Source organism: Penicillium soppii (genome assembly GCF_028829465.1).
Source record: "Penicillium soppii strain IBT 18220 chromosome Unknown utg000007l, whole genome shotgun sequence".
NCBI lineage: Eukaryota > Fungi > Ascomycota > Eurotiomycetes > Eurotiales > Aspergillaceae > Penicillium > Penicillium soppii.
Genome location: NW_026643237.1, coordinates 5,215 through 30,463, shown reverse-complemented (window position 1 = coordinate 30,463; position 25,249 = coordinate 5,215). Strand labels below are relative to the sequence as shown.

Sequence of the window (25,249 nt, the reverse complement as noted above, 5' to 3'; positions counted from 1 at the left end):
AGGTGATACGACGGCCCATCCTCCTCCATTAATTGCGGAAGTGATGCCTGAGGCCGCGGTCGCAACCCCGCCAAGTTCCTTACCCGCACCCTATCAAAACATCTCCGATTTTCAATCGCCAGGTTCTCCACAACTAGTAAGCCGGCGCGGCTAAGATCGAAATGGGAGATAATATCTATGCTCGCTTAGAACTTTGCAAATTTATAGACGGAACGGGGGTGATTTGGACCCTGAACCCTGGGTCGCAAGTTAGACTGAACCCAGGCGGGGCCCACTTCTTTTTCCGCTAATCGCAGACGGGAACCGGAAGCCCTAACAGCGAACTCTGCCAGAGTTCGCCCCCCCCCGTGGGATAGGGAGGTTGTGAGACATTGGTCTAGTTTAACAATCATACTGTAGTCAGGAAAGCCATGAGCCTCCACGGCTACTTCAATAGTCGAGTAAACTTAGGGAGCCTCGAATCATAAGAATAAGCAGTGTATAAGTAGATGCTCTCGGAGATGACAACTATCTAGTTTCATTTATACACTACTCTGCATATGCTATCTAGGCCATGTGTTCCTACTACTCCTTCACAGTGGTGTCGTATCACTGTTGGTTAGGGAAATATAGAACGTGAATTAACTTCTAGAGACTGCGTGGGTTCCACGCTGTGTGAAATGAAACATCATTAATATTTGAAAAGGAATCGTAGCTCGCGCAACAAACAGACGGCCTACAATGTAATATCGAGTAATTTTGCCGCTGGGTCGGCAGCAAACTTCTCGATAATGGCACAGATGTCATTAGACAGGTTCGTAGCCTGTTCTTGACGCAGGACGCGAGAGCTGGCACAGATCTGAACCTCTAATCGATCCGCATGTGGCTCAGTGAATACCCAGACTTCGTCTAACGGATCGAAGCGAGCGAATCTGGAAAACTGGACATCAAGGGGACCGTCATCTTCCTCCTCTCCGTCAACGATAGCTCCCTGTAAGGGAAGGCTGTAACTCAGATCGATATTCTGATGTTGTACAATGAAGCTCAGTGGCGTCTCTGAAGGCCAGTTTGTACTGTGCTGGAAAATCTCGCGGAGCTCGACATGTTCATGGGAGAGGGCCCGAGTATATTGAGTTTGCGCATGATTTAGAAGATCCATGACCGTCCACTCGGCCGGGTCTTCAGGAAAGGTGACTCGTAGAGGGATAAAATTGAGACAGCACCCCAGGAGTGATTCAATGTTATCAAGCGGTAGGTTTCGTCCGTTGACTGTGTGTCCAAAAACTACATCTCGTTGACCGAGATGACGGGAAAGGAAGAAAGCACTTGCTGCTTTCACTAAAGTGGCCATTGTCACCCCCAAAGGCAAGGAGGGAGGTGGGGAGATTCCCTTGAACGTCCAGAGGGTCTGATCAGACTGCGTTGCGGCGGCCGGCTCTGCACAGAGAGTGGGTGGAGGGGGTGCAAATGGAATGACCATCTTGGCGCCGTCGAGATACTCCCGCCAAAACCGGAACGCCGGGTCCTGTTTGATATCCTCTGCTGTGGACGAAACTCGGTGGTATATATATCGAGCAAAGTCGGAGGTGGGCGGCAGCGGGGTTTCATTGTAGATGGCAGCGAAATCGCTGAATAGCCGCGGAATGGAGACACCATCCCATTGGGCATGTGAGATCTGGATCGTGAGGACGACATGCTGCTCCCCCGGACGAGAGGCAAGAGTAAACCTCACCGGCAGAACGCCCCCCATGACGTTCAATGTGGGCCAATCCGTACGATCCCACAGCGATTTACAGACTTCCAAGGGCTCCTGCTCTGGCCCACACTGGATCTCACGTATTTCGACATCGAAGTCTGCCAACACGAGTTGAACCGGACACCCGTCATGTTCCACGAAGCTGGTGCGGAGGATGCTGTATCGCTCCATCAGCCTTTGACACGCGGTGCGAAGCCGATCCATGCTGAGTGAGCGCCCTTTGATCGCCCAGTTGTACGAATGGAATGTTTTTCTCTGGATAAAGAAGTGCTGAGCCTGCGTAACGGGAAGCAAATCTTCCAGCGTGCTTTTCATCGGAACAATGTTCTTTGCACACAAATGTGCATGCAACGCCTTGGCGTCCTCGATGGGACTCAAGGAGAATGGTTGCCACGAATTCTCCTCGGCGGTGTCTTTGGGGACTGCCACTCTTGCCAACTCTGACAGGGTGGGATGGGCAAAGATGTCCGCCACGCCGAAGCTCATGCCTGCAGCCCGACCGAGTGCAGCGGCCCTCATTGCATCGATGGAGTGGCCGCCACGGAAGAAAAAGTTATCGCTTGCGCTAATGGTCTGGATAGGAAGATCCAGAACCGTTGCCCAGATGTTTCTCAGAGCACGCTCGGCGTCGCTGAAGAGATGATTCTCGGCAGAGGACGACGATGAGGAGGCCCGATAGCTCTGTAATTTGTCCAACGACATGGATGTGACGAGATTACGCAGACAGTTCCGATCCACCTTTCCTGAATGCGTTCGAGGCATGTGCAAAACAGGGAGGAAAATGGCGGGCACCATGAAATCAGGGACCGTTTGGCGTAGTCGGATCTCCACGGCGGCCACTCGCTCTGCGAATATGTCGCTAGGAGCTCTCAAGGTATGAGACTCGTTGGTTTTGCATTCGTCTTCTTGGTCAAATTCTTCCTGCCAAAGGACCATGGCCACGAGCTGAGATTTGGTGCTTCCGGCCGGCATAATCATCTCCGCCACGACATCGCGAGCAACGCCATCGAAGCACCGATGCACATGGACCTCGACCTCAGCCAGCTCTAACCGCTGTCCTCGTAATTTGACTTGGCGATCCTTGCGGCCGATGATAATCAGAGACCCATCTGTATTTGACCGAACCAAATCGCCGGTCTTGTAGAGACGGGGACAACTCGCCTGGGGCGGTCGCAGTGCCCGCAGCCAGGCCGGGGGCTCGATAAATGCCTGTGCGGTCCTTTCGGGCTGGTTGATATAACCACGGCCTACAATTGGACCTTCGATCAATAACTCACCAATGGCTCCTTGAGGAACCAGCTTTTCGTGGTCGTTGCTGTCGACCACCCACAGTACGCATCCTACGGGATGTCCAACATTGCGCGGGTCGCTCGTGGCGCAAATTGACGACTGGACGACAGCCAAGGCAGAGCACTCCGCAGGCCCATAGCCATTGATCAACCGCACATGAGGCGCCCAGGAAGAGACATCCGTCTCCGTCATACACTCGCCTGCCAGCATGATGGTATCGATCGTGGGCAGTTCCCCGGGACGAAAGAGACGGGCCACCGAGGGAACTAGCATGGCAAAGTTTGCTTTGAGAGTGCAGGCGACATCGCTGAAGCTATTTTTGCGCTGCTGGTCGGAGATCACGCAAATACAAGCCCCCGCCATGAGAACACTCAACTGTTCAAGGATACTCATATCGAATGCGTAGGAGGAGAATTGTGTCACTCGGGAGTGCCGGGTGAGCTTCCAGGCCGCGATATGATCTCGGGCATCCGTACAGTAAGAGCTATGATCGATGACAAGCCCCTTGGGTTTGCCTGTGGAGCCTGAAGTGAAGACCACATACAAGGCATGGTCGGGCTGCACAATGGGAAGCGCGATGCTGGTGGCGTCACCATCATACTGGCCTTCTACCTCCCAGGCACAGTGGTCCGGTCCCACGAGCACTACAGTGGATGCGAGCTCATTGCTGATGGAGCTGTGCGCCGATGAGGTGACCACAATTCGGGCCTGGACCTCAGCGCAGATCTCTTTTCTTCGCTGTTGGGGATACGAGGTATCGAGCAATAGCAATGTGCCACCAGCCTTTAATACCCCCAACATCGCTACAGGCGTCCAGCGGGACTTTTCCAAACAAATCGGAACCACCTCGTTAGGAGCCACGCCACCACAATTGACGGTGAGATGTTGCGCCAGACGTGACGAGAGTACATCCAGCTCTCGGTAAGTAAAAGATCCATCTGTGTCACATACGGCCTCACTATCCGGGTACTCGTTGCAGCGCTCGCGGATGATCTGATGGACGGAAGATTCCACACGAGCGGGCAGACTCTGGTTTCGGGCCGAGATCAGGTCAAAATCGTGTTCGCTGAAGATGTCGACCGCGGTAATTGTAGTATCGTTGTCGGCCGTGAGGATGGAGCGGATTGCCTTCTCGAACGTTGAAATTACGTTGCAGGCCTGCAGTTGTGATAAAACGCATGTTTTGAATCGGAGGTTGAGAGTGGTGTGGTCACTGCCAGGGACCACGGATATAATCAGATCATCTTCAGCTCCATCCTCCATGGCAAGCGTGGTAAATTCTAGCTCCCTGTCTCCCTGCTCCAAGAGCTGACCACTCTGAACCCCGACAGAGGTATTAAAGAGCGCTCCATCCGTAACACCGGCCAGCCGATGAGCGTCCGACAGCGAAAAGCACTGATGCCCAAGACTCTCCAGGTACTCCTCTTGCAGCTGGTATATGCTATCACGGACCGTCAGGTCCCCGGTCAAGGAGACCCGACAGGTGAGAGGGTTTAAGATGGCGCCTACGGCGTCTTCGATGCCATCAATGGGGAGATCGCGGCCGGACTTGACATAGCCGAAGCAGACGTGGTCAGAATTGGTGAAGCTGCGGAGCACCAGGGCCCAGGCTAGAGCCGCCAGGTTCCACATTGTGACATTGTGACTTCGGCAAAACTCATCCACGGTGGCTTTGCCCAGGCTACTGTGTTGTAACGTGCGGGCTACGTTGCCCCATTCCTCGTCGTGGCCGCCAGAAGCACTGTCCTCTCCGTTAATGCTCGGGAACAGACACGGCTCAACACCTTGTAGATATTTTTGCCAGTAGCGGGAGGCAGCCTCGCGATCCTGTCGCTCGATATAGCACACATAATCACTAAACAGTGGCCCTCTCCCTGGGAAAAGCTTCTCCTCGTACGCCAGGCACAGATCGCGCTCAATGATCTGCATGGTCGTTCGGTCCATAATCGCGTGGCTCATGTCGAGGCGGAGCAGGACTTCCTCGTGTGTGTCATCCTCCCACTGACACAAATTCATTCGGTGCATTAACTGCCCTTTGGGCCAACTGTTTGACAGGGCAGCTGGAAGAAGAGGACCGGATGCCGACAGCGTGGTCTGGGTGATCACAGCTTCCGGTGGAACGTGTCTTAAGACGACTTGTTCCATGTACGAATCTGCGCGTGGGCTATCGACGAATACTGTGCGCAGGGCGGCATGTCGTTGAATGACCTGGCAGCAAGCGGCATACAGACGCTGCAGATCCGGTGCCTGACGCTGTCCATCTATGGAGCATTGGATCTTCCACGTCACACTGGCATTATAATTGTGGGCGATTTTGGCCTGGGCGATGAGCATCCCGCGCTGACTTGGAGAGCATGGATAAATCTCCTCAACGTTGCCCACTGAAATCCTCAGAGCCGGTAATGTTGTAAGCACAAGTTCCTGTAGCTGCGGGTACGACAAGGATGGCAACAAGGGGAAATCAGACAACGTATAGCGAGTATGGTTCTTCATGTGGCTCGCAGCCCGGAGTTGTGATTCTGCAGCCTCCAGTGTTCTCTGATACATTTCAACCCACTCGTCAATCAGATCTGCATGTCGGATCTGGCGGGGGTAAACCAATTGAACCCGTAGACAACCGTTTCGCACGGATGCGCCGACTTCGAAGATGGCACATCGCTGGATATCGTCGCCTGCGTCCAACGCGCCCTGTGCTTCATGCGATTCCGTACTGAATAGCGCGTTGGCATGTTCTAATTGTTGGAACTCGCCAGCATAGTTAAAAATGAGCTCCATCGGGTGTTCCTGCCGGAAGGCGCGCTGACCGTGCGGGTTGAGGTAGCGAGAGGTAAAGTACGCCCATCCCTTGTTCGGCACTGCTCGACGTGCATCTTTGACCTGACGCAAGATGTGGGCGAAATTGAGCCGATCCTGCTGCTCCGGGTTGGCCGCCACCACCACAGGCCAGACGGTTGTGAACCAACCTACAGTCTGTGCGAGATTGATAGCCGGATCCCACGGTTCTCTGCCGTGGCTTTCATTGAAGATTATGGGTGCATCGCGGGTAGGGAAAGCTTTTAGGAAGGAGTATAGAAGAGCAGCATGCAGGATCTCGACCGGTTGGCAATCAAAGGCGACTTGGGCTCCTCTGAACAGCATTCGTGTGCTTTTCTCATCCATGGTAAAACTCTGCAACTGCGTATCCCCCATGCGGTTGGGCTGGTCGGGCGAATTGAACCAAAACCACCTGCTGTCCTCATAGTAACTATCCGGCAGGGTCAAGGGGAGAGCGATCTGCGGGAACAGCGATTGTTGTGCATACTGGGCCTGGAATCGACACCATGTCTGAAATGAGATGGAATCGGTCTTGTCTGGCAGAGTCTCCCCGGAGAGCAACGCATTGAGGTCAGCTAGGATGATGCGCCACGATACAAGGTCAACCACCAGATGGTGAATCGCCAGGAAGAGGTGCTGTGAGCCGTCCTCCGCAATGTCGATCAGATTAACCACGATCAGAGGGCCCTTCTCCATGTTGATCGACTGCGCGCTGGCCGCTGTGACAGCGTTCAACTCGGAACAGGATTCTAATCGGTGGGCAGTGCAGTGGCAGTATGTCCATTGTCCATTGCCGCCTGGCGCAGTCGGCAGAACGGATTGCATCCACCGGCCATCATCAGGCAGGCGTGCAAATTGGGCTCGCAGCATGGGATGCCTGGACAGTAGAATGCCTATGGTGGCGTGCAATGTATCCAGAGAAATTGGCCGAGTGAGACGTAGCAAAAATGTTTGGTTGAAGCGGTACCCACTGCCTTTCTCAGGTTGATGGTCCAAGAACATCTGTTGAATGGGAGATAGACCGAACCAGGCATTCAGTTCCTCGTCCTCGTTCTGGTACTGCTCCCCACTAGAGGCGTTCGACCAGGCTGTGTATAGCTCAGAATGGGCCGTGATCTGGGAAATCGTTTTATGTTTCATGATTTCGTCGAGAGTTACTCGAAAGCCCTTGGACCGCGCTTGTGCCACAATCTGCATTGCAGTAATGGAGTCACCCCCGAGATGATAGAAATTATCATCCACCCCAATGTCCTCGGAAGGCCGGTTCAAGACATGTGCCCAAACCTCGTGCAACTTCCGCTCTGCGTTGGAGGTGGGAGACCTTGCCGACCGGTTCAACGAATCCTCACGATACAACGCCAGTCGTTCTGGTGAGCACCCCTCGGCGAGATCACGCAGCCGGCGTCGGTCTAGCTTGCCGGATGCACTTTGGGGTAGGTAGCGAAGTGGCAAGAAGATCTCGGGAACCATGAACAAGGGCATCCTGTCCTGTAATCGACCACGCGCAGCTGCTGCTTGCTCCATGAATGAGGATAAGAGAGAGTTGGTGAGCAAGAGAGTATCGTTGCTGACCCCGTTTGTGTGATCGTCAGCCACGTCGGTCATCACCACGAAAGCAACAAGGCTTTGGGTGTTGGACGAAGAGGCCGTTGTAAAGGTGATCATCTCAACAGCAACCTGGTCAATCTCTGGCCATGATTGCCGGACATGATTCTCAACCTCCCCCAGTTCGATGCGCTGCCCACGCAGCTTCACCTGGGCGTCCCGACGGCCCACGTACTGCAGTGAGCCGTCGCTGTCGTAACGAACGAGGTCTCCCGTTTTATACAATTGACTATACGGCCCTTCGGGACGCAGCATGCGCATCCAGGAGGGTGGAGAGCAGACGAACACTGCATCATTTTGAACTGGATCGTCTAGATAGCCGCGGGCGACTGTGGGGCCTTCCACGAGGAGCTCGCCCACTGCGCCGATGGGAAGTAAAATTTCATGGTTATCGGGGTGGACCACATAGCAGCAGATACCAGCGAGTGGAAACCCGATGTTCTGAGGATTCGAGCCCGTGGTGATGCATGGCTGAATGGTGGTGGACACCGCACACTCGGCCGGTCCATAACCATTCATCACTTGACACGGGGCGTTTTTGTTGGTATTACCAGCCCAGTCGGCAACATCAGAGGGGGTTAGGGGCTCTCCCACGCTCACAATAATCTCGCTGAAACCCGGGTCACTTCTCAGGATATGCCGCGCCAGAGACGGAGTAAGATGGGCATGGGTCAGGAGGAACTTGTGCGCTGCAGCCCCCAACTCGTTGCGGGCTTCGAAAGTTGAGGGCACACACAGGCAGGCTCCGGCCATCAGCGCACTCAGCGTCTCCATAATGCTGCCGTCAAAAGAATAGCCGGCGAACTGCAACAGACGGGACTCACGAGTGACGTGCGTGGCGGCATTGAGGGCCAGTGCACTGGAGCAAAATGACTGGTGCTCGATTACTACTCCCTTAGGAGTGCCAGTCGAGCCGGACGTAAACGCGACGTATAATGCGGATGTTTCCTGGGCAGCCACAGTGGGTGTGCATACAGCAACTGCGGGCCAGTGCTGTGCCTGATCCTGATCAACGACCACAGCAACAGGGACCAAGGTCTGGGCCAATTCGAGATTGGCTGGGGATGTCACGATGAAACGAGGTTTAACTCGGCGACAGATGCCTTCCAGGCGTGTCGGGGGCTGGGACGGATCCAGCAGCACAAAAGCGCCCCCTGCCTTTATGATTCCCATGATCGCCACGGTTGTCCAGAGGGACTTTTCCATGCAGATGGGCACTATCACCTCTGCTTCCACCGCGCCTGCATTGATGAACTGTGCCGCCAAGCGAGTTGACAGCCGGTCCAGCTCCGCATATGTGAGCTTACCGTCCCAAGCCCAGACAGCACAGGCCGTGGGTTTTTCAACGCAGCGTTGTTGGATGATGTGGTGTACACATTCGTGGCAGCCTCGGGGAGAAGATATCGGCCCACTCCACTGGCGCAATTGTTCCAGGTCCATTGGACTAATAAATGGCACCTCCTCCAAGGGGCGCAAGGGCTCTGTGAGTAGAAACTGTAGGGTCTGTTCGAAGTGCCGGAGAATCCGATCCACCGCAGGCACTGAAGTAACCACAGGATCAAATTCCATAGTGACATCAACCTGCCGCGACTCTGTCAGGCTGCATATAATTGAGAGCGGCCAGCTGGCAAAGCCACCGGTCACCGCAGACCCGGCTTCCAGTGTGGTCAGAAGTGGACGATTCTCGTCAGCCCACGGCGGCTGGACAATGAGCTGACTTTGGAAGCTACAGCCATCGGCCGCATCCCTGCTGACCTTGCGGATCCGCTGAAGACCGAATTGCTCAAAGGGAACCATCTCGCTAGACTGGGTCTGGACGGCCTTCAGCGCCGCAAGGATGGTGTCCTCGGGACGGAACCGCACGCGAAGTGGCACAGTTGCGACAATGGGAGCCACAATCTTCTCGATTTCAGCCACCGGCGCCGCTCGACCGGACACTGTTACGCCAAAGACGACGTCTGGCGAGCTGGTATAATGGCTGATCACGACCGCCCAAGCCAGTCGGATGACATTGGAGATCGTGTATCCACCCGGAGCATCGCGCTGGCAGAGAATTGAGAGATGGCAGCTTGCCGTGGGCACCGAAGTGTACCGGGGAGATGGGAGTGCAGGGAACACCTCCGCAGTGACACCTTCGAACTGCGACTGCCAGTACTCTGTGCCGCGGGGGTTGGCGAGCTGGCCAGAGAGATATTGGATGAAAGGGGCCATCGAGTTGGGCACGAGACACTCGCCAGTGTAGGCTTTCTCCACCAGATCCATCATCAGCCCGGAGGCCCAACGGTCACAGATGGAATGATGCATCATCGCCACAAAGTACATCGCCGACGGATCGCTCTTGAAGGAGGAGGACTCTGACCCAGCGAGGATTGCGGCATGCACCAGAGGGGCCCCAACCAAGAGGGCGTCCGTTGTTCGCCGCTTCATGTACATGTCCCAGTCTACCTCCACATCCGGGTTCGCATCGTCCCATTGGAAGCTCTCCCGCAGAACGACCTGGAACATCCTACTGCCGTCCAGTTCAGTCACAATTCTCGTACGCAGGATTGGGCTAGCCTGGACGACCGCCTCCCACGCACGGCGCAAGCGAGCAATGTCAACATGCGGCTGCAACCTGTGGATAAACCGTGCTATATATGCCCCAGGCTTGGATGCAGACAAGGCCAGCATACCTTCTTGGAGCGGCGTGCAGGGATAGATATCCTCAATCTGGCCTTTTTCCACCCCGCACACAGAGGCAGCGGTGGAGATCAGTACTGGCTTAGAGTGGGCATCAAGCAACAAGAAGGGCTCGTTGGAGTCAATTTCATCTGACGAGGTATGACCCAACTCAGCGACTATACGGGCTAAATCACCCAAACGGGAAGCCGCAAAGATATGCGTCGCCGTTAGCTCAACGCCAGCGGCTCTGGCCCGACCGGCTAGCTTCATCGCCGTCACCGAGTCTCCCCCGAGGGCGAAGAAATCATGCTCCATGCCGACTTGTGCCGGAGGCAGATTGAGCAGCTCGGTGATGAGCTGGTGGATGAAGACTTCATGAGATGTCTGCGGGGGCTCTGAGGCAGCGATATCCACGCCGGTCCATCTCAGCAACTCCTCATGTCGCAGTTGCTCTGCCTCCTGTCGAAGTCGTCGTCGATCAATCTTGCCCGTGACAGTCAGCGGCATGGACTGGATTTGCAAAAATAGGCGCGGAACCATGACATCCGGCAATTCTTCCTCTAGGATCTTGATCACCTGCTGAACTGTGTTCACGAATTCTTGGTCTGGCATGGCAAAAAAGGTGTTGCCGATGCCAGATGTGGTTGGAGGTGTGGGTAAGGAGGGCGCTGGCACGAAAGCAACGAGGCTGGCAACCCCGTCCCCATCAACAGGCACAATAGCATCAATCACCGCCTTTCGGAAAAGAGTCGATGACTGAGTCATATGAAACTCAGGCTCCCCCAGGTCAATACGTTGCCCACGGACCTTGACCTGTCGATCCTGCCGACTGACATATCTGAGCAGACCGTTGGAATCGTAGTAGGCCAGATCCCCGGTCTTGTAGCAGCGGACACTTCCTGCCACATCGCACAGTTTCCTCTCTCCTCCTAGCGGTCCCTGTCGCCTCCAGGTAGGTGCCTCCAGGAAGCTCAGAGCCGTCTTATCTGGACTGTGCAAATATCCCTGGGCGAGACTGGGTCCTTCGACGAACAGTTCCGCCACCGCACCGATTTGGGCGAGTCTCTGCGGATTGCCCGGCTCAATTAACCAGCAACGGGCATTGGCGGGGACTCCAATGATGCCAATATCTGCGATAGACTGAATCTGCGGCGATACGCAACAGACCCCGGCCCATTCGGTAAATCCATAGGCCTGGAACAGCCGCGTGCGCTTGGCCCATAGCGAGATCTGGGCTTTCTTCAGCGGCTCGCCGGCGACCAAGATGCATCGCAGACCGGGAACTGCGTCTGGACCGATGGTCCCCAAAACAGTGGGAGTCACAAAGGCCCAATTGATGGCCATTGCCTCGATGGCATCCGCCAGACGGCTCACTCTGTCGGAATCCGAGGGCATACACACTGTCCCACCCGCAGCGAGCGTGCACCAGATTTCAATCAAAGAAACTCCAAAACTAAACGACGCAAACTGCAGCACCCTGCTCGCGGAGTCCAGGTGCAGGGCCTTGCAGTGGGTTGCCACGCTCGACAGCGCGGCGTGATCCACAAGACATCCCTTCGGTTCGCCCGTACTACCAGACGTGAAGAAACAATATGACGGCGCTGTTGCATCGATTGGCCAGTCGCTCTCGCCCGCCTTATCGTGCTCATCCTTTGGGAGCTTGAGTATGATTAGAGCATTCACTGCTAAGGTGGGTGTAATAACCTTATCCATCAGCGCTTGATTCTCGGGCGAGGTGAGTCCCAAGGGAGGGCCATTGAGTTGCTTCACTATTGATCTCAGGCGAGTCAAGGGTTGTGAGGCGTCTAATGTCACAAATGCTGCCCCGGCTTTGTTGACAGCAAGCATGGCCACCACGGCCCATAAGGTTTTGTTGAAGCACACAGGGATAAATGTACCTGGCTGGACTCCTGTTCTCTGGAGATGCCGTGCTAATCGTGATGAAATTGCATCCAGTTCGGCGTATGTCAGTGTGCCATCTGATGCCACTAAAGCGGGATGGTCGGCCTGCGCCTTGGAGAGATTGTGGATAATTTGGTGAATGGTAGGAAACGGTGGCTGGATCAATACTTGGCTATTCCATTCCTTGATCGTGTTCAGCTGCGCATTGCTGGTGATAGCCAATTGAGAAATGCTTTTCGTATTCGCCTTTGTCGCCACTGTCATCACCGCTTCAGCCAGAAAGGGTGCCATATGGTCCGCCTGTCCACTCGACAGGACTCCTGTTTTGTACATGAGAAACCATTCGGATTTCTCTAGATCAAGAGCCAGCGTTATAGCACATTGCTACACACGAGAAGGGTTAGCTATGTTTTTTGTTCTAAAACAGAGATATGTTGCGCAAATGAGACCTACCTCTTGTTCTACCTCTTCTTCTGTTCCTTCTTCATCTATTTGGTGCGATTTGCGGGCAACAAATTGTTCTGCTACCTTGTTCTCGCCACTATCATTCACTGCCTCCTCATCTTGGCCGTGACTGAGGGCAACCCCTGTATTGAAATATGGATAGTGACTCAGGTTCACGTTGGAAACCGACCATCCCTCGATGTGGAATAAATCAGAGGCCGCCCCCATACGACTTCGCGCAGACGCGAACAGTTTCATGTGTTGCTTCTCTGCGCTCCTAGCTGTGAGGGGGCCAGTGGTCTGATGCACACCGATCTGGACTGTGTCGACTTCGGCATATTCCCACAGGATCAGAGCCCACACGGTAGCTAGAAAGCAGATGGGATCCTTCTGCTCCGCTTTCAAGCTCGGGGTGAGCTCCTGATCCTGGTTCGGACACGAGGGAGCGCAGGACGAGGATGGAAGGATTCCAGCTGCTTCCAAGGTGCAGGTGCATAGTTTTGTCCGCCCCCAGTGTGTCTCATCCTTGTCGACCGAGGTGTTGCCGTCGTTGCGGATTGGGAAGAGGCATTTCTCAGTGGGGAGGTTACTTCCTCCATTGGGATGTTGGTTTACCATCTTCTGTTCGTTTCGTGATGTGTGTGGGTGCGTAATAATATCCTATGCGAAAAATGCTCTGGACCAAGGTGGCATTCAGATGAATATAAACAAACCTTCGCTCCTTTTGAATGCAGGCAATCGATATCACATACTGTACGATCCTCTGCACGTGCTCATGTTTTGCTGAAGAGAAACACATACTGTATGCTCTTTCTCTTACTGTCTATTATTGATGTTACAATGCATCCATTCCTCCGATCTCTACAGTATACATGATACCATAGAGCAAATGCAAGGGGTTTGAGAATAGCTATCGCATATCTCCAAATGGGTTTGGTTCGCTGTAACCGGGCAAATATTGCATACATTCTTCATCAAGCCACACCAAGGGGGCTGACAGTGGCCTGAAGGCTGGTCTGGAACCTCTAGATTTGATCTAAATTGTCAGTTCATGGTCTTGGAAGTGCCTGATCTACAAGCGGTGAGGCTCTAATAGGTGAGTGTTCTCATGCAATGCGTTCACCCACATGTACTATTGATCTCCTGCATGTACTATTGATCTCCTGCATGTACTATTCATCTCCTGCATACGGTTCACATGCTGTTCACGTGAGATCTGCGTGTTAGCTCTACCGGCTCCAAGATCGTGTAAGTCGACTCTAGGAGCTTTTTGCTCCTGGAATCTCGAATACAGTTCCCAGGCGCAGCCAAATACTCTTCAGGGAGCGAGGAAAGTGTCTCTGATATTGGTGTTGATTGATGGAGGCTTCCAATAAACACCCGCGGGTTCATGGTTTCCATGTCTCCGTTTCCTGCGGTCTCCTGAGCCCCATCCCATCTTGACACGAAAAACTACTACGATGCACAGACAGTTAGGATAAGCTGTATATTCAGAGCGATGACAATTTGAGCTTCACCTTTTGTTGGGGATGTCAGGTGACATTCCACATTGGGATAGTCTCCCATGGAGTAGATAGATAGATATCTCTCGCTCTCTCTCTCTATCCCACGGGAGGGTGTGCATTCACCCCTGAATGCAGGTTAGGGTTTTCCTTTACTATGGGAGGAAAAAGTGGGTCCATACCCTGAATGCAGGTTAACTTCTCACCCCGAATGCGCTAATCTAGAGGACTCGGATCGCTCTGAAAATTTGGGAAGTTAAAATAGTGTATCTGGCACTGCTCCGATTTGCATCGGAGCTTGCATGGCCCTCTGGTTGTTGAGAAAATGGTGATTGAAAATGCCGGGTTTTTTCATGGAGATCATACAAGGGGCAATGGAATATGAAGATATTGAATATTGTATTGCGGACGGAGGAGAGAAGGAGAGAGAGAGAGAGAGAGAGAGAGCGAGAGATATCTATCTATCTACTCCATGGGAGACTATCCCAATGTGGGATGTCACCTGACATCCCCAACATCCCCCTCATAGGCTCTCATGCCTCCGCATCCTCCACAGTTGACCAGGCAAAACAAGCGATCTTCTTTTCAATTCAATAACAAATGCACTCTGAAATCCTGTGGGTTTTCAACCAATAGGAGGGCTCTATTCAGAATGGAAATCCTATCATGTTGTCCACTTCATTTCTTCCCTTTCGCTCCACCCTGTTCTCACATCCCTAGCTGTGTGATAAATCCGGGGAACGCTTCTTCTCCGAGTGGCTTCGTGAAACCATCCGCCACGTTAGCCTTGCTCTCAACCCTTTCGAGGTCAATGTAGCCCTTGGCAGCAGCATCTTTCACAAAGAAATATCGCATGTTAAGCCATCTTGTCGAGTTGCGACCAGTCTTCTTGTTTAAGAGTAGCTGAGTGTTGATGTTATCTGTGTAGATCACCAACGGATCGCTTGCTCTAGGAAAACTAAAGGCTATAGCAAGTTTGCGAAGCCACATGCCGTCCCGTGCAGGCTAATCAAGTGCGCACCATTCGGCGGCCGTGGTTGACGGCGCCATAATAGTCTGTTTCCTGGTTGACCATTGGATTGGACTACCTCCAAAGAGCCAGACTGCGCCCTCAGTTGACTTATAGTTCAGATTATCTCCGTGTGAAGCGTCGGCATAGGCATAGAACTGTAACTCCTTCTTCTTTCCGAGTGTGATCGCACGATCTGGATGCTCTCGGAGGTAACGAAGGACCTGCACCATGGCTTCTTGGTCGTGAATAGTGGTATTCGCAGATTTGTGTTGTAGCTTTGTAACATAGAACCTGATATCGGGGCGCGTACGTATTACCAACCAGTTCAGACTTCCCACAACTGATAAGTAGTCGTCATTATCTTCGAGGGTCGACGTTGCATCCTTATGGCCTTCGGACCAGTTCCATGTTACCGGTAATGGGATACTCCTTCCTTTGTAGTGCAACATGTCTGCTTTGTGCAGGATCTTTTGGACATAGGCTTTCTGGGACATCCGAATAGTCCCGGCGTCGTAGTCTCGCTCCAGCAAGCAGCCAAGGTACTGTTTCGGTTCACCGAGGTCTTTCAGGGGGTAATGCTTGCTTAGTTGAGCGATCACGGCGTTAATCTCTTCATTAGAAGGAGCAGCAATAATGAAATCATCAACATGAAGCATTAGAATGGTCATCTTTGCTCCGACACCTTTCTTGTAAACATAGGGGTCATCTTCCATTGGTTGGAACCCTATACCACAAAGGGTCTTGTCTAGCTCTTCGTTCCATAAGAATGCAGAATCCCTAAGACCATACAAAGCTTGGTCTAGGGAGCACACCCAGGACTTGATCCCTCCTTCGTCGTTATGATATTCGAAACCAGAGGGCTGCTGCATATACACAACCTCTCTATGAGCACGGGAAGCATTCAAATATGCTGCAGTGAAGTCAACCTGCCTCCATTTCAGATTGTAGATAGCAATAAGGCTTAGCACGATCTTGATCAGTGCTTCGGAGACCATAGGGGCATAGCAATCTTCCCGGTCATCTTTCTTTTGCTGGAAATTTCCACACACAACCCAGCGTGCTTTAAAGGTATTAACAAATCCGTAGGTGTTTGTTTTCACAGTGTACACCCACTTACCAGGTAGAACGCTCGCACGTTTTGGTTTGAGTACCAGAGTGTATGTCTTTTGTGTATTCAGATCCTCGATTTGTTGAGCCATAGCAGCGTGCTAGAATTCCTAGTGAGGGGATTTCTGTGCTTGTTTGTATGTGGTGGGAATAATAACATCCTTTCTATAAAGGGGCTTATTATTGAATATAATGATTGGTTTGACAGGAGCAGTGACAGCGAGGGCTGCTGGTCCCTCGGAATCAGTTCTCGAGGAAGCAGGCGCGGTTTCAGCATCATCAACAGATCCCGCAGATCTCTGTCCAACACCCTCCTCCCCGTTGTTACCACCTTCCTCCGCACTTGTTTTCTCGTGACGATCGAGTCGTGGTCGCTTCTTCTGCATTCTGGTAATCGATACACGCTCGACGGAAAGGAGGGGTCGATTCGGGTCGGAGTACCGCTCCGGAGGGCATCCCTTGGTTCGGCGATGTGATACTCGTCGTGAAGGGGGTGGGAGGGTTGGATCTGGTGTAGAACTGACTGAGATAACTTCTTTGGTAACAGAAGCAACTTGATTATGCGATGATGATGATGGTGAGACTGGCGCTGGCACTGGAGGTGGCACTAGAGATGGGTCTTTCTTAATAGACATCTAGATCACCGTCTGCTGATTCGCTCGCTGATCTGTCTGCTCGCTCACTTGCTCACTCTCTTCCCTGTAAAGGCGTAACTGATCTAGTGAAGGGAATGGAAATCGGTATTCCTGAGGAGAGCGAGGCCTATCTGGCGTGTGGTGTAAGGCAGGAGCAGTAGCAACAGCAGGGGTAGGAGTAGGTTTAATAGATGTAGATCTGTTTGAAATCCTTTCCTCAATGCGCTCAGTTTCTTGGCGTATATCCTGCCATTTATTGCTCATGGTCTCGATATCTTCCTGTAGTCGATTTAGGCGTTTATTCAGTATAGCTCTTCGTTGCTCGTCGCTACTTTCTTCTGTAGCGCGCATCCGCTGAGGTTGAATAACCTCCTCGGTAATTCTCTGCAAAGGTGCATGCGCACGTAACAAAGTGGGTCGAGTCCGGGGACGAGAAGCAGCTGTGGACCTGTCGAATAGGTGTGTGCTCGAGGGTATGTGCAAAGACGGTGCTTGTTCAATTTGTCGAATCTCTCTTCGGGGAATGATCCCGGGAGTCGTCTTGTAACTGGAGATGCTGTCTGGCAGAATGGTCTGTGAAGGCTGTGCCGGAGTAGCTTCTCGGACCTGTGGTCGGTCTTGCTGAATTGTTGACTGTGGTTTTGCTTGCTCGCCCGAGCCAATGAATGAAGTTTGATAAATTCCTGTATTTCCAGGATTGTTGGGAGCCTTCGGAGGGCCAGGGGGAAGTGTTATAGCCCCTGTTTCACCGTCGTCATGCTCGTCACTAGGTTTGTGGAAAGTAACATCACGAGATCTCTTCATCTCCTGGTTCACGGGATCCCAGATCTGGTAAACATGACCGCCATCCCCCTTATAGCCGATAAGGTAGCCCTTCTAGGCGCGGGGTGCGGCCTTCCGAGATTGCACTCGCTTATCTTTCGGAATGTGCACATAGGCAGTGGATCCCTATGGCCGTAGATGCTTAAGAGTTGGCTTGGTATTTTGAATGTGAAGAAGCTCACGCCAGAGGGTGATTGGTGATTTACCGGTCTCGCTGTTTGCAAGACGGTTCACAATGTAAATAGCAGCTTGGTGAGCAAATGGCCAGAGCGTTTTATCGAGTCCTAAGTCAACGATCATGGTCCTATCCCACGGGGGTACCTGGAGTCTGGCAGACTCCAGGTTAGGGTTTTCCCTTTACTATGGGAGGAAAAGTGGGTCGTACGCCAGACTTCAGGTTCTTTTCGTCGCCAGACTCCTTTGGTCTAGAGGTCTCGGATCGCTCTGAAAATTTGGGAAGTTAAAATGGCATATATGAATTTGCCCCCATTTGCTCCGGAGCTTGCACAGCCCTCTGGTTGTCGAGGAAATGGTGATTGAAAATGCCGGGTTTTTCGAGATGTTTTGATGGGGTGCGGGAATCTGGAGGTGCGACCGGGGCCTGAGGCAGCCACTCGGTCACTGCGATAAGATAAGCGGGTCGCATCCTGACTTCAGGTAAACTTCGCACCCCCACTGCTGAGGGCTACAGACATCTCATAGATCTAAAAATTTCAGAGATCATAATATAGAGTGTCTTATTTATCTCGGTCAATTTTTAGACTATATGAGCATATATATGTGGGGTGGAGGGTGATCAAAAACGGGAGATGTTTTGGTAGGGAGTAAGAAAGGCTTGGCACTACATACAGCCCACACCACTCTCCATTCCTATCGTATATCTTTCAAACCATCCATATTATTCACACTATATATGCCATTCATAGGATTTAGCCATTGATTTTTTTCACCACATTCATGTTATTCACACTATATATGGCATTTATGCTGCTCACCATATTTATGTTATTCACCATATTCATGTTATTCACCACATTCATGTTATTCACCACATTCATGTTATTCACCACATTCATGTTATTCACCACATTCACGTTATTCAGCCATTCATGTTGCTTACCACATTCACGGTATTCACTTATTCATGTTGCTCAGCTATTCGTGTTGCTTAGCTTATTCACGGTATTCAGCCATTCCCACCATATGCCATTCACGTTATTCAGCCATTCATGTTGCTTAGCTATTCGTCTTACTCACTATATTCATGTTATTCAGCCATTCCCAACATATATGCCATTCATGTTGCTCACCACATTCATATTGCTCACCATATTCATGTTATTCAGCTATTCATGTTGCTTAGCTATTCGTGTTGCTTACCACATTCATGGTATTCACCCATTCATGTTGCTCAGCTATTCGTGTTGCTTACCATATTCATGTTATTCACCATATTCACGGTATTCAGCCATTCATGTTGCTCAGCCATTCATGTTGCTCAGCCATTCATGTTGCTCAGCCATTCATGTTGCTTAGCTATTCGTCTTACTCACTCTATTCATGTTATTCAGCTATTCAAACCATATATGCCATTCATGTTGCTCACCACATTCATATTACTCACCATATTCATGTTATTCAGCTATTCAAACCATATTAGGCTGAGCGCCCTTCCTGGCTGGCCAATCAATGCCCTACCCGGCCGGCCAATGGCGTGTTGAGCCTGTGTGGGCAGTGAATGCCCTGCCTGGCTGGCCAATGGGCTGCTGAGCCTGCCTGGGCTGGGAATGGACTGAAATGGGATGACTGCCATGCCTGGTGGCCAATCAATACCCTGGGCTGAGCTGAGTGCCCTGCCTGTTTGGCTAATGGCAGCCCTGCATATGTAGGGAATCAGTGGTTGACCTGTCAATCTAAGGCCCGGGCCGAAATGCACCATGTCGATCATCGTTTTCTATATATAGTGTGTGCAGGCGGGGTAACGGGGGCTGAAACGATGCCCGGCCTATATTAAAATTCTTCTCACACTAACCTGCTCGCCCTTTCTACTCTGCTTTTCCTCTCACTTTTATCTTAGTTATCCTTCACTGTTTTCTATCATTACTTACCCCCACTACCACAATGGAACATCAGCTTTTTCACCAGCCATCAACCACGCCCGTGATTGTATGCAAGCTATGTGAACATGTTATTCGACCAAAAGAGGTTTTCCGCCACCTTCAATCCGCGAATCATCGGATGCCGAAGCCGAAAGCTCGCCAAATTGCCGAGGCAGTTCAACAGTGGGAGCGTGCGGCGGAATGTGATGAATGGCAGCCACCATTAGTGGTTAACGAACCTGTTCCAAACCTACCTGTTTACTCAGATGGTATTTTATGTGAGCAAGGCCCGATGTGCCAGTTTGTTGCCCGGTCAATTGGCACTATGCGTGTTCACTGGCGTGATCATCACAGCTGGGTAGCTCCTATCAACCGGGGCGGTCGTCGGCGGCAGCATACTTCATCGGCTGCGGAGCAACAAATCCAGCAGTTCACTCGTACCGTCCGATGCCAACGCGCGTTTAACCAGGGGCAAGGGTCCTATTATATCCGCGTTCAAACCCTTGGAGCCGAGGCTATTCCCGAGGCCGATTCGCTAGCAATATCTGATCATAATAGTCAGGTGATTGATCAGATGGAAAGAGCATATGCCGAAAGAGATGAGCTCCCCCAGGTGATCGTGGCCAGCCAGCGAGACGAGACGAATCCATGGCTTCGGAGGACCCAGTGGGCCGTCTATCTCCAGGGGATCAACCCGCACGACCTAGTGGACTGTGTCCGAGCCCCCGATCCCGAATCACTCGATCAGGCCGAGCAAGCTGCATATACAATTTGGAATTCAATGGCCTCTGTAGCTCGCATCAGCCAGTTGATCTGCACTAAAACGAGTCACACCATTCGGTGCGAGGCTGTTCGGACTGAGCGGGATCGCCTACCCCATCAACCACTACAAGCATATATGGATGGTGAAGCCGTTAAGCGACACACGGTCCCGTGGCAGCAGATTCTCATGTTTTTCACGCGCACGCAGGCCCCACATGATTGGGCTAGCCCCCACTACAGGTTTTCCAAACGCCAGCGAGCGGCATGGGCCACATTATGGAGACTAGCGCAGGCAGAGCTTAGTGCCTCACCCATCGTAGGCCAGGGCAGGGCAGGCCATTCCAACACAGGCCTTTCCAACACAAGCCTTTCCAACACAGGCCAGTACATGGCAGGCCATTCCAACGCCGGGCAGGCCAACACAGGGCATTCCAACACAGGGCATTCAAACGCCGGCCAGAGCAGTGAAGACCTGAGCAGTTCGGACCAAAGCAGTATGCATTCAGGAAGTGATTCCGAGGACCAACAGCACCAAATCACTAGCGAATCCCCCTTTCAGCTCACTCCCCTTGACTCCGCCTGTCTAGATTTTTGCATTGAGCTATTGAACCACCGAACTAAGGTCGAGGACTATGAGAGCGCGCTTATCTGCGCTAGCGCGGTGCTTGGACGTGGGGAGGCAGGCTGGGGTACTGCCCAGAGCTATCCCCCAATATTGTCCAAAGTGATCAAGATTGCTCGGTTTATGGTGGTCCACAAAGCATTAAAGCTAGACCCAACGGCCGAGAAGATGATCCACCAACTAGCTACGTATCAGATGGCTGGCGAATGGGATACAGAGAGTCCGTTAGATTCGCCTGATTTCACGTTTTTAACGCAAACAACGGACGATTCGTTTTACAACGATAACGATGGAGATCAGGGGGCAGCACAGTCATCGCACTTTATTCAGTTTAGCCAGGGCCACACACAGGGCCACCGCCAACGATCATTCCGGGAGTGGGTGACCGAGATGGTCAGCCAGTTTATGGTCCGCGGCACCAACAGTCCAATGCAGTGGCTGTTAGATCTACGCACGTACGGCTTAAAGATCCATTATAACAGCACCGCCACAGGCCATGTTGGCTGGATGAACCAAGACCAGCTGTTATATCAACAGTACAGTTTCACTATGGGTGACTTCCGCGGCTTTACCCACGGCCTCGTAAGCTCCACACGCCAGATACTACACGAAGAGCTCCTGTTTAGTCAGGCTAGCTCAGTTCCCTCGATCCCGTGGCAGGCTATGTTTGATGATCCTACCGAGACCGCGCACGGGTGGAGCTTTTTAAAAGACACCCGTACGGTATGGCCTGTAGCCGGTAGCGAATGGATGGTGAATCGGGTCCGAAACGAGAGACCACTCCAGCAGCGTTTTATCGAGTCTAGTGCCGGCCGGCTCCGAATGTCCGCTATCGACGTTTATCTTCAACGGGTAGCCCATTTCCGCGAGAAGCTAGCCATTGCTGTCCACGTCAGCGGAGGCCAGCCTGCACGGGCGCCAGAGCTGTTAAGCATTCGGCACTACAATACTGACAGCGGAGGCCACCGGAATGTGTTTGTCGAAGATGGTCTGGTAGCGTTTGTTACGCAGTACCACAAAGGGTTTTATAGTACGAACGACGTGAAGGTTATTCATCGGTATCTACCCCGGGAAGTAGGTGAGCTAGTGGTTTGGTATCTATGGCTAGTGCTGCCGTTTGTGGAGAGATTGGAGGCGTACACACAGAAGGTGCGCGGGGAGGCATCTGATGCTGAGACGACCGGGTACGTTGGATATATATATACCCCCCCTCACACACACACCCAACACACCCAACACACAGATCAACACAGAGATCAACACACAGTTCAACACAGAGATCAAACATATATATTGCCCCCGCTCTCTCTCACACGCACCCACCCAACACACACATATATATACACTAACACGTTCACTACCAGCCCCCGTCGACAGGCATATCTATGGTCCCCTGACCCTGGCACCGGCCGACAGTGGTCTTCAGAGAGACTCAGAGAAGTTCTAAAGCGAGAAACCACCATTGGTTTGAACGGGCACGCCATCAATCTCCATGCATACCGAGACATCGCTATTGGGATCAGCCGACGATTCATGCGGCCATCGAGCATATTCCCCAATAATGCCCAACAGGACAGCCGGGCCGAGGCATCCCAAGAAGATGACGAAGATGGGATCAATGCCGAGCAATGGATGGGCCATATTGCCGATCTCCAAGCAGCCCATTCATCCCATGTGGCCGGGATGATCTATGGCCGCGGGATCACCGAGCAGCCCGGTACAACGGCCCACCGGCGAGAGATGTTTCGGCTCAGCAGCACCGATTGGCACCGCTTTCTAGGCTTTGTGTCCGCTGATGACGGAGGGGCCGAGAGCGCATTAGGGCTCGCGCAGCCTTCGCCATGGCAAAAGGAAGCTGAGATGAGCCGTACGGAGCGCCGGTGGCAGCTAGCCCAGGCCGCCATCGAGCCCGAAATGCAACGGATGATGGGCAACACCGGGCTACGGCTTCGAGGGGTGCAGGCGCCGGCATTAGCTGCCATTCAACAGGGCCAGAGCCCAGTGGTGGCTGTGATGCCCACCGGGGGCGGCAAGAGCCTGCTATTCATGCTACCCGCGTGGATCAGCCCCCGAGGGGTAACGGTGGTCGTAGTGCCGTTAATTGCACTACGGGGGGATCTCGTCCACCGTTGCCGGCAGCTCGGCATCGCATGTGTGGAATGGGAGAGCCGGCGGCCAGCCGATCAGGCATCCATCGTACTGGTTACGCCCGAATCAGCTATTACGGAGGACTTTATGACGTTTTTGAACAGGCAGCGGCTCGGCCATCGGCTAGATCGAATTGTGATTGATGAATGCCACGTTGTGCTAAATGACCAAAGCCAATTCCGGCCTGCCATGGCCCAACTGGGCAGGTTGATCGTGGCCCAGGCCCAGATGATATATCTCACGGCTACGTTACCCCCGGCAGCCGAGGACCAGCTATTCCGGCGTTTACGGACTACCCGCGAGAAGGCCCATATGTTTCGAGCGCGGACCCATCGGACTAATGTTGCGTACCGGCTCTGGCAACCCAACGTGCCGAGTCGGTACCGAAACGGCTACGATTGGATCGAGCGTCCCGAGATCGTGAGATTCATTCAGGACCGTGTTCGGCGTGCCCGCTGCGCGGCTGGCCGAGTGGTCATTTATGGGCCCACTACTAAGATCGTCGAGCACATTGCCCAGATCGTAGGCAGTGAAGCATACCATAGCCGAGTATTCGATCGTCCGGGCGTGCTAGCCCGATTTCAGGCTGATCCCACCGGCGTGGTGGCCGCAACTAGTGCGCTAGGTATGGGGGTTGATATCCCCAACATCCGGTGTATCATTCACATCGGGGTGCCGCGCAGTCTGCTAGACTACGCGCAAGAGAGTGGGCGAGCGGGCCGGGATGGGAACCGCAGTGAGGCCATTATCATTCAGCCCGAGGGGTTCCAGCGGCCAATATGGGACCAAATCCATGAGGACCCCATCAAGGCTCAGGCCGAGCAGAGCCGGCTAGATCGTTATATATATAACGGAGGGTGTCGACGGGTTATTCTCGATGAGTATCTCGATGGGCATCAAAGGCAGTATTGCGGGGATTCTGAAGCTATGGAACAACGTTGTGATGGCTGTGATCCGGAGTGGCTAGCTAACGAAGAAGAGCTTGAGAGTGAGGTGGCGAGTGAGCTGGCCGTTGGGGGGGGCAGTGAAGGGGGCAGTGAGATGGCCAGTGAGATGGCCAGTGAGATGGCCAGTGAGAGAAACAGCCCAGCCCAGGGCCCAGCCCCAACATATAGGTCGGAGCCCATGGAAGATATCCAGTACGGTTCAATTGAGGCCAGCCACGATGCCCAAGGACCGAGGCCATCATCGAGCGATTCGGAGGCCAGTGGCCAGCGCAGTGATAGCGAATCGACTACATTTCGATCCCAAGTTCGATCCACCAGTCCAATGTATCGGCGGAGTGTTGAACCAGGCAGGCACCACTTAGCCGCGCCAGAACGGCCGGTGCAGTCATCAGGGCATTCAGGATCATCATTACCCGCCCAGCTCAGCCATTCAGGCCATTCAGTCCATTCAGGCCATTCAGCACAGCTCAACCATTCACACCCAGCAGCTCATTCACGCCCAGCAGCCCATTCAGGCACAGCAGCCCATTCAGGCACAGCAGCCCATTCAGGCACAGCAGCCCATTCAGGCACAGCAGCCCATTCAGGCACAGCAGCCCATTCAGGCACAGCAGCCCATTCAGGCACAGCAGCCCATTCAGGCACAGCAGCCCATTCAGGCACAGCAGCCCATTCAGGCACAGCAGCCCATTCAGGCACAGCAGCCCATTCAGCCCAGCTCAGCCATTCAGCCCAGCCAGGCCATTCAGGCCGGCAAGACCCGTTATTACCCGCAAATTCAGCTCCGTCCATACCAACAGAGGCCGCCCAACGGTTTCAACGCCAGGACCGAGAGAGAGAGGCAGCCCGGGTGAGTTACCAGCAAGCCCGCCAAGAGATCAGTGCCGGGCTCGAGTTTTTACAGCAACAGGCGCAGTTATGGGTCGGACGATGCTGGTTTTGTGCCCAACGCGGGCTTCATGACCAGCATGACTTATACGAGTGCGGGGCACAGGCACAGTCCGGGTACACATCGGCAAAGAGTTGGTGGATTCGTGTGCGGCGGCAGATTAAATATGCGGTATTCGCCGGGTGCTTTGGGTGCGGGATGCCACAGGCGATCTGCGATCGATATATTAGTGGCGGGCAGGGGCAGTGTATGT

At 53.1% G+C, this 25,249-nt stretch overlaps 4 protein-coding genes across 4 annotated transcripts; 1 reads left to right on the top strand and 3 right to left on the bottom strand.

Annotated features, from left to right (window-relative positions):
* Positions 1 to 715: 715 nt before the first annotated feature.
* nrps12 (nonribosomal peptide synthetase fmqA) lies at positions 716 to 13,069 on the bottom strand (the record flags this gene model as incomplete). Its single annotated transcript, XM_057244788.1, has 2 exons — positions 716 to 12,391; positions 12,461 to 13,069. 2 exons carry the CDS (start codon positions 13,067 to 13,069, stop codon positions 716 to 718), a joined length of 12,285 nt encoding a protein of 4,094 aa, XP_057093051.1.
* A 1,592-nt stretch (positions 13,070 to 14,661) lies between these two features.
* N7529_009260 (Ty1/Copia family ribonuclease HI) lies at positions 14,662 to 17,511 on the bottom strand (the record flags this gene model as incomplete). Its single annotated transcript, XM_057244787.1, has 4 exons — positions 14,662 to 14,911; positions 14,975 to 16,173; positions 16,279 to 16,707; positions 16,756 to 17,511. 4 exons carry the CDS (start codon positions 17,509 to 17,511, stop codon positions 14,662 to 14,664), a joined length of 2,634 nt encoding a protein of 877 aa, XP_057093050.1.
* Positions 17,512 to 18,680: 1,169 nt separating this feature from the next.
* On the bottom strand, positions 18,681 to 19,342 carry N7529_009259 (uncharacterized protein; the record flags this gene model as incomplete). Its single annotated transcript, XM_057244786.1, has 2 exons — positions 18,681 to 18,769; positions 19,228 to 19,342. 2 exons carry the CDS (start codon positions 19,340 to 19,342, stop codon positions 18,681 to 18,683), a joined length of 204 nt encoding a protein of 67 aa, XP_057093049.1.
* A 308-nt stretch (positions 19,343 to 19,650) lies between these two features.
* N7529_009258 (uncharacterized protein) lies at positions 19,651 to 24,961 on the top strand (the record flags this gene model as incomplete). Its single annotated transcript, XM_057244785.1, has 3 exons — positions 19,651 to 22,196; positions 22,377 to 24,431; positions 24,493 to 24,961. The coding sequence occupies 3 exons, from the start codon at positions 19,651 to 19,653 to the stop codon at positions 24,959 to 24,961; spliced, it is 5,070 nt and encodes a 1,689-aa protein (XP_057093048.1).
* Between the last annotated feature and the right edge of the window lie 288 nt (positions 24,962 to 25,249).